A 9,265-nucleotide genomic window follows, 5' to 3' on the forward strand; every position below is an offset into this window, starting at 1 on the left:
GGTGGGGGGGCGGGGGGCGGGGGTTGGTTACTGGTCAAACTCAAGTGAAAGATGCTTCTCATCAAATTAAAGACAGCTTCAGAGACAATCCATCTTCCAACCACAGGCTTCGTCCATACCTGTTTTCACCTTGTTGCTCGTTCATGTCTGTATAGTGATCACTTCTTTTTCTTTGTCACAAAACTGCCATACCCGTAGGTCAAATAAGGGAAGGGACAGCTCCTTTGCAGGCACTGTGCTACACTCAGCAGTGCCCTTAATCCTAGAAATCACACAAGGCTATTCATGTCTGTATAGTGATCACTTCTTTTTCTTTGTCACAAAACTGCCATACCCGTAGGTCAAATAAGGGAAGGGACATCTCCTTTGCAGGCACTGTGCTACACTCAGCAGTGCCCTTAATCCTAGAAATCACACAAGGCTGCCTTTATTCCTATGTGCAGGTGAATAGAAAGGCTCAGGAAGTTCAGCTAACATGCCCAGAGTCACACAGGCATCATGGTAAACTAAAACCAAACCCCAGCCTACGGGAATCTGAAGCCCCAGCTGATAGCCTGAGACCCCCCACTCTTCAGCAGTGCCAATTTACTCCAACTCACAGAAAACTTGGGGAGCAAATCCACACTTGAGAAGTCACCTACAGACATATACACAACAACATTCCTTCGCCACACCCCACCCTTATCTCTGATTGGCACTGGGAATACAGAGATGCTGAAGGGTGGCCAGTCTCACGGGGAGCTGTCCGTCTGCGGTGGGACACTGACCCCCTTCCACTTTCTCCACCCAACAGTCCTTTCTCCACACAACAGCCACAGAGACCCTGTGAAAATCAGACCACTTTAACATCATCCCCTCCCCCAAAAAACAATTTCCAGTGGCTTCGAGCCATGCTCAGAATAAGAATCCAGGCTCTGCCCGGCCTGGCCCTTCCTACTCTCTGACCAAAAGTGACACTGTCCATGTGCCAGCCTCTCTGGCTTCTAAGCTGTTTAAATGTTCCTTAAGTGCCACATCTTCTCCTGCCTCACTGCCTCTCTCTGCTGGGACCCGCTCCCTCTAGACTGTGGGTCAGCAAACTACCCACCACCAACCAAATCCAGCTCACCCCTGCCTTTGTGAATAAAGTTTTATGGAAACACAGCTGTATGCCTTCATTTACGTGGATTCTCTGTGGCTGCTTTCAACTGCAATGGCAGACCTGAGCAGCTGCAGCAGACGGATGGGCAACAAAGCCTAAAACATTTACCAGCTAGCCCTTTCTAGAACTAGCTATCGTCCGCTGCTCTCCACCTCAGCAGGGCAGGCTGCAGCCTCTCCCCAGCAGCACCTCTCTCTGCAGCCGCTACCCTCCCTCTGCTCTATCAGGATCCAGGTGGCACTGCTTTTGTTACTTACTGCATCCTCTTCATCACCTGGGCCAGCTCCATTCAGGAGGTGACTCTGTCTGGCCTGCACTGCACCCGGATGGCACGCCCTGCACTGGAGAAGGTATGGCCTCTTCAAAGAGTAAGACTGGAATGCACCCCAGGCACCTACATGGCCATGCCCTCCTGTAACTCCCTGCTCAAATGGCAACTTCTCAATGTGGCCCACCTGACCACCTACCTCCCAGCACTTCATCTCCCTGAGCCTCACAATCCCCTGCCTTGTTGCAGGTTTTTTCTATGGCACTCATCACCTTCTGAGAGACTACCAAGTTGCCCTATTTGGTTTACTGTTTGCCTCCTCCCACCAGAACGTGAGCTCCAAGAGGCAGAATGTTCCACCCTGTCGCTCTCAGCTACCCCCAGGGGCTCAGAGCACTGTTTGGCACGCAGTCGACACTCAACACATACTTCTTGTGGGAATGAATGATGGTATCAATGTGATGTGCAAGGGAGAGGCCTGCCCTTGGGGCGTGGCAGAAGAGGGCAGTCCTAGCTAACTTGTGACAAGTGGGCGTGAGCCAGCATGCTGCTTGGGGTCTAGTTTTGATAATGGAGAAGGTGGAGAGGGAGAGACAGAGCATGCAGTGCACAGGGAACCATGTCCAGGCTGGCTCTGGGCAAGTCCAGAACAGAGCCTGGCAGAGGAGCGGGGCTGTGGCCAGGGCTGCGAGAGGGTGCCCTGCATGCCAGGCCGGGGGCCCGGCCTGCAATGCAGGCAGCTGGGCCACCAAAGTGACCAGCTGCACAGTGGGTGGACAGCCTAACAGCAACTGCATGCAGTGATGCCAAAAACTCCCCAAACATGAACAGGTACTCCTAGAAATGCTTCTTGTTCCCCAAATTTTAACTTAACTATTAAAACACAAATTCTAAAAGGCAGGTATGTATAATGAGAATGGAGGCAATAAAAAACCCCACACATACTCCTGGCATTCCCATTCCTGAAGAAAAACATACACACGCAATTGAGGCCTTTCAATAATTAAGCAAGACTAGAAATTATGCAAATGAAATATATTCAAGTATGCAATGAATTTTAAATGACAGAACTACAGAAAACTTAATTGCTGTATTAGCATGCTATAAAAACACTAATCATAAATGTAAAACAATGCATGCATATACTTATATCTAAAATTGTCCTGGTGACACAAAAATCAAATTGCCCCTCCCACTGTGTTCATATGCAAACCTTCCTCGATATATTGAAAGAAGAAAAGATGATACTGGGGTTTCACTTGTTTTAACCATTGTACTTAGCGTAAATGTTAGATGTTTAATTAGTTTTTGTTTGATGTTTCCGAATACTTATTAAAAGGGAGCCAGAAGTATGATTCTCTACAGCACTAATTTTTAAGAAATTACTACTCTGATTGCATGAAATCTAAATGTTAAGTAGCATTACTGGTAGTACAATAGCATGTTCTAGAATATGTCAGTTCTTCATAAGTGACAAGAGCCACATCTTCATCTTTCTTCATTGAAGCAGCATTTTCTACTCATCAGTTAAAAAAAAAAATGCTCTTCGGGCCGGCCCGGTGGCGCACTGCTACAGTGTGCCGCTTGGAAGCGCGGGGGCGCTCCTGCCGAGGGTTAGGATTCCACATACAGACCGGCCGCTCACTGGCTGAGCAAGGTGCGGGCGCAGCGCCGAGGGTTGCGAGATGTCTGAGAAACACCTGCTGAGTCGAGGATGGGTGATCAGCATCGTTTACTATGATCCCCAGATCTTTGATTACAGAAAACATGCTTAGGCTGACTATGCCTGGAGCAGCCATCAGGCAAGAAGAGACTCACACGTGAGCTCCTGGGTCAGCTCTCTGAAGATGAAAGACAGCAGCCGACAATTCGGACCAGCTTCCACCTGTCCACTCCCAGTCCTGACCAGCACCCCTCCACAGGTGGGTGCCCTTCCCCCGGAGGCCCAGAGCCACCTGCAGCATGACCCTGCATTGGCTGCTCCAGCACAGCACCCAGAGCATGGCAAAGGCATGAGGAGCATTTGCTCCCTGCAAAAAAACCAACACTTGTGTCCAACTCGAGCTGCCGAAGTCCCTCCCACCAATTCCTGCACAAGCCAGCTCACCCCAGACTTGCTCCTGCCTATCCCACTCCCACCACATCCCATGGGCCTTGTGACCTCCCCATCTCCCTCACCTGGGGAACACTGACACCCCTTTTGAGATGCCACGTAAGCACACCACCTTGCCCAAGGAGGCCTGGCTGGCATCATCCTGAGTGTGCACTCCCCTGGACCTGCCCCTCCATCCCCCACCATTGAAAGGACGGGCCTTGCTCCCTGACCTCACACTTATTTTTACTCATCTGTCAAGCCAAGCCCAAGAGAGGGCTGAGAACTACCATGTTCACCCCGGTCCCTTGTGTTGCAAGTCCTCCCAGTTCCCTCTCCTGCTTTCCCACCTGCCAGGGCCTTGCAGACTCCAGGTGTGAAGCCTCTTCTCCTATGAAGCTGACCTTTGCCCTTAACCTGCCCCCTTGCTACTGGACTCCACCCTCCACCCTTGGTCCACACTTGCATGTAGTTTCAGACCACATTGCCACCATCCTGATTCAGGTTTGCACCCGGCCTCCTCCTAGGCATGGGCTAGCATCCAGTTCACCTCTGTCTCCTGAGCAAGGGCCTTGTAACCAGCAATAGCTAAATGGATACATGGGCTGGAGAACACCCAGGTTTCTTTCCCTTGCTTGCCAGCATTCCTGGGTGCAGACTCCACCCACATCCCCCACACTCCCACTCACAACCACCTCCTTCTGCTCCCCTGCCCACTGAAGCACAGAGAGTGTACACTCCCACGTCATCACTGTGCAGCATATATCAGGGCCTCGTAACTATGACTTGTGGAGACTGAGAACTAAAGAAGAAAGAACGGTACAAAATAACTCACGTAAGACTTTCCACCAGACGTGGCACATCCTTAATACGCACAGAGAGTGTACACTCCCACGTCATCACTGTGCAGCATATATCAGGGCCTCGTAACTATGACTTGTGGAGACTGAGAACTAAAGGAGAAAGAACGGTACAAAATAACTCACGTAAGACTTTCCACCAGACGTGGCACATCCTTAATAAATATAAAATTGCTACAAAGGATCTTCAAGATATTTTCATCAAAACTCCCTACAAATTAATCTGGAAAACTTATAACCTATCTTAGAGGACATTTGGAAAACTGGATATAAGCCCTTAAAATAAAAAACACAAAACAAAAATACAAGCAATCGCAGCAGGTCTAACTTTAATTGCAAGAGAATATTTAATCAATAAATATTCGCTGTTTGGAGCTGCATCTGCATTTAGGATTACGAGGTACTAAGCTGCAAATTTATTAAGACTCATTAGCAGGAAAGAGTCTTTTAAATACTGAAAGTCAGACCCAATTTAGATTAAACACTTAGAGTTCCCTATTGACTTAGTTCCAAAAATACTAAGAAAAGAAACGAGAAGAAAGCTGTCTATAAACTATTCTGAAACTTCCAGCAGGGCCAAGCTCACTTCCAGTATTAAGCCAGGGTTAAGAACACGTGGGCGTCCCGATGACCACCATCGCAACCCCATCTCTCCAGAGGGTTCCAGACAGGCGATTCAGTGCTAGGCTGGAGGGAGCCAGAACTCCACTAGTTGACCAGAAAAGCAAACTATTTCTAAAATCAATTTCCTTTTTTTCTTTTTTGCTAACATCATTACTAATATTTAAAAAAGAAAAAGAAAAACCTTGGTCAAACATATCTCCCTCTTTTCGACATATTTGAGACACATTTCTGTTTTGACTCCACAGAGTTAAAATAACCCTCTATGCTGGAACCTTTCTATATCACAGGTTTGAACATATTATAAAGACTTTTTTAAATAAAATCAGGGAAAAAGAATACAGCTGTCATAAGTTACTACTTATTTTCTGCCAGCCTTGTCAAACCAAGCTTGAAATTAAGCAAAGAATGGAAAATGTCATCTTAGTCAAGGCAAAGGTCTGTATCACTGTGTGACAAAGACAGGGCAGATGTCTGCACTGTGGCTGGGGGGCCACACTTCAGGCGGGGACAACTATAGCTGTGCTCCCTGGAGAAAGACCACGCTGACAAGCGGCACACAGACACTTACCGAGAGAAGCTTCCATGTAATTGGACGAACCGGCTTAGGGATTCCAGACCAGCTCAACTTCCGTAACTCTTCTGTTGACAAAAAAAGGGACAAGGAGAAGCAGGGTTATCAAAGGTCAGCAAGCTTCCCCCAGGGCTTAAACATATCCCACCACTGTTATTAGGGTGCAGTGAGTCCCATCAATAAAACTATAATAAACCTAAATGATAAAAATTTCAGATACTGATTGTTCTCAATAAATGAGAGAAGTTAAGTTACCATCCTATTCAAATAAAGCCAAACGTTATCTGTTTACATTTAAATTCTAGAGAGTACCTCTTTGCAAAATGTACCCCAAGTGTCCCTGGAGCCACCCTGGGACAGATGAGGCACCATCACTTCTTCCTCCTCAGATGAAGTACAGAGGACACCAGCCCCCTTCCCTCCCACTTCCTTCAATTTCTCTCTCCCTTCCCCCTCTCCTGAAGGCTATTTCCCCACCTTGACCACCTTAATTGTTTTTTCTTTCTTTCTTTCCTTCATCCTGTCTTACTCTCACTATTTACTGTTTAAGGACACCTATAGGAAGGTGATTTTCTTAGTATTGGTTTTGAAAGAAATTGTTTCACGGAGATAAGCTTGTTTTTACACAGCATTAATTAAGAACGTAGCTGAGTTATACACACCAAGAACAATAAAGTCTTCAAGGTACACTAATACAAGTAATTGATGCTTTTACAAATACCTGCAGGTGGGAAAAGTCACAAGAGGGAAGGGGCTGGCCAGAGGCAGAAGGGTCCTGGAACAAAGTCCAGAGCCTATTAAGGGCAGGCAAGGGCACCACAGAGTGGAAGGGGTGAGGATAATGGACCCTGAATTCTGTCTGGCCTTCTGTCTCCTTGAGTGTCTCATTCACATGCCTCGAATAGCTACATAACTCATTTCAATTTTCAGGTATATCAAAACTGTCAAATCCCACTGAAACCGAAGTAATTATTTCTTTAAGTTAGGAATCCACCATTAGTTTCTTCTCCTAACAGCTTGGAGCTAATGATTAATACTAGAAATAAAAGAAATGATTAAAGAGAAGACTTTCATAATACAATCAACAAAATACAAAGTCCTGACATCTAATCTTTTTCCAATTACTAAAGCCTAAGTAAAATAGTACGGAATAATTGGGCAACAGTACCAGCAATAACTTGCATTTTATGGCAATCTCAGAAAATATCAAATCTTCCCCAGTTCCCTAAGGATATTATGAAAAGCAGAAACCTAATATCTGAACACCAATAACGTAATGTTTACAAATCATGTTCCCAGGGCCTCTCCCTCTGCATAACTCTGGGGGTTTTTTTATTACAGGTTATGAAGAAAGCTGAAAGAAAACTCAGTTGTTAATGTTCTCTGAACCTGTCTCCTCATTAGAAGAAACTCACAAAAATTTCAAAAATCTTGAATATACAGCACAAGACAAAGTTCTAACTTTAAGTTTTAGTGTTTAAAGAGAGCTTTCAAATACATTACCCCATTTGATCCTCAAAACAGCTTGAGTTAATTAGGGCAGTGATCACCATGGTGTAAAGAAGAAACAGTCTTAGGTTAAGTGACTCAATTAAGGTCACAAAGGAACTAATTAACCTTCAATACAAGGATCTTTTCACAATATTAACTCCCATATTTAAGACTTTCTGTAGCCCAGACAAATCTCACTTATGAATACAGAAAATAAAATAAAATCTTAGCAGATCAAAATACATCAGCATAGTCAAAGAATACACACATAAGTAGGATTTACTCCAAGAATGAAAGGATGGTTCAACTTCAGAAAATGCTGTAATATTATTGATGTGTTGGATAGGGTTAATGGAGAAAAGCCAGGTGACCATCCTGATGGATGTCCAGTGGAGACTTTCACCCAGGGCCCATTCACCCCTGCCACCTTTCCAGCAGAATCCTCGCTGTGCAAAGTGACCACACCTCCCACCAGCAGCCCTGGAGGTGGGGAGTCAGCCCAGAAGAAGCTGTACCTACCTGCACCCCACTCCAAAGTTGGGCCTGACTGGAGCCTAGTAGATCAGCCACTGACTCACCAGGGGCCTGGGGCCCTCCTTCTGTGAGCCCCTGGGAAGAAAGCAAAAGCACGGGGCTTCTGAGAAAGTCCCTCCCTGCTCTTGGACGGTCTTTTGGAGGCAACCTTCTCTTTCTTCCTCTGAAAGCTGATAGGGTCAGACATGAGGCTCAGGACTGCTGCAACCTTCTAGCACAAGACCAGCCTGAGGATGAAGCCAACCAGGAGAGGGAGGGAGAACAAGGAGACAGGCAGGAAACGGAGGAATGAGTTGAACCAGACGGCCAAATATAAGAACACTCCAAAAGCAACAGCTTTTCTCTACCACCAAAAAAAATAAACAAATGGAAAATGTTACAAGCATAAGCTCGACAAGAGCTGTATAATACCACATGAAGCTTTAGGCTGCATTTAAAGACACACATAAATAGAGGAAAACACCAAGCTCACTGACATCACCAAGTATTTAAGGAGCACTTCCTCTGGGCCAGGCACTAGGCTAAGGGTAGGAGAATTACAACACCAAATGTAGCCCCCATGCCTAGAGAGCACCCCAACCCTGTGCTAGAAAGCTCACCTGTGCCTAGAGAGCACCCCAGTACCTGGAAAGCCCCCCTGTGCTTCGCAAGCCCACCTTGCATTCCAAGGACAAGGCAAATGCAGACTTACAACTAGACTGGCAGAGAGTGCCATGAAACACAGATGGAGAATTCTACTTAGACAGGAAGCTCAGGGAGGTTCCTTGAGGAAGTGACAAGTGACACAGACCTGTGGATGAGGAAGAGTAAATGGGGTGAAGAGGGGAGCCAGCAGGGGAGTATTCTGAGCCCAGAGAACAGTTTATACAATGCCTGGGCTGGTGCGGAGAACAGACTAGAGGGGCCAAGAGTGCTTACAAGGAGACCTTGTGATGGGCTGCTTAGAAAGCCCAGCGTAGAGGTGATGGTGACAGCAAAACAAAAAAAAAAAAGCAATGACCAAAGGGAAATTAAGGAGCTAACATCAAGACAACTCAAATGAGAGACTGGACAGACAGACCTGAGACTCAAAAAAAAATTTTTTTTTAAATCACTTAAAAAATAAAAGCCAATCAAAATTCCACTGGGATGTGGTGTATGTGTCCTGAACTTGACACAGTGACCCCCAAGTTCACCCAGAAAAGCAACAGCATGGGAACAACCAGCACTATTCCCACAGAGAGCAACATGAAGGGACTGTGCTAATAGAGGAGAAAACGTGTCACAGAGCACAGCAGCTGAAACAACGGGGTCTGAGGGAGACCAGGACAAAGAAGTTAGTGACACACTGAATGGTTCAAAAATACATCATACACAGACGACCATTTAGTTATGACGAAAACAGCACGTCAGGGCTAGCCAACCCAAGACGTCCACATGGTGTGGCATCTACTTTACACGAGAAAATTAGACTGCATATCCTAACACAAAAAACGTAATTTCCAGATGATTAAAAATCTAAATGGGGGCCGGCCCGGTGGTGCACTGCTACAGTGCGCCGCTTGGGAAGCGTGGCAGCGCTCCCGCCGAGGGTTCGGATCCCATGTGCAGACCGGCGGCTCACTGGCTGAGCGAGGAGCGGGGGCAACACCAAGGGTTGCGATCCCGTTGCTGGTCCCGGTCCGGTACGGGCGCGACACTGAGG

General features: G+C 46.6%; 1 protein-coding gene across 1 annotated transcript in view; it reads right to left on the reverse strand.

Annotated features, from left to right (window-relative positions):
- LOC103597783 (TBC1 domain family member 22A) overlaps nt 1-5,624 on the reverse strand; it is a gene marked incomplete at both ends in the record, with an annotated part of 120,587 nt that extends 114,963 nt beyond the window's left edge. The window contains one exon of the mRNA XM_008581644.1: nt 5,554-5,624. Coding sequence (XP_008579866.1) covers nt 5,554-5,624 — 71 coding nt within the window. The remainder of the gene's footprint in view (nt 1-5,553) is intronic.
- Nucleotides 5,625-9,265: the final 3,641 nt, after the last annotated feature.

The sequence above is a fragment of the Galeopterus variegatus genome, unplaced genomic scaffold, assembly GCF_000696425.1.
Source record: "Galeopterus variegatus unplaced genomic scaffold, G_variegatus-3.0.2 Scaffold2422, whole genome shotgun sequence".
NCBI classification, from domain to species: domain Eukaryota; kingdom Metazoa; phylum Chordata; class Mammalia; order Dermoptera; family Cynocephalidae; genus Galeopterus; species Galeopterus variegatus.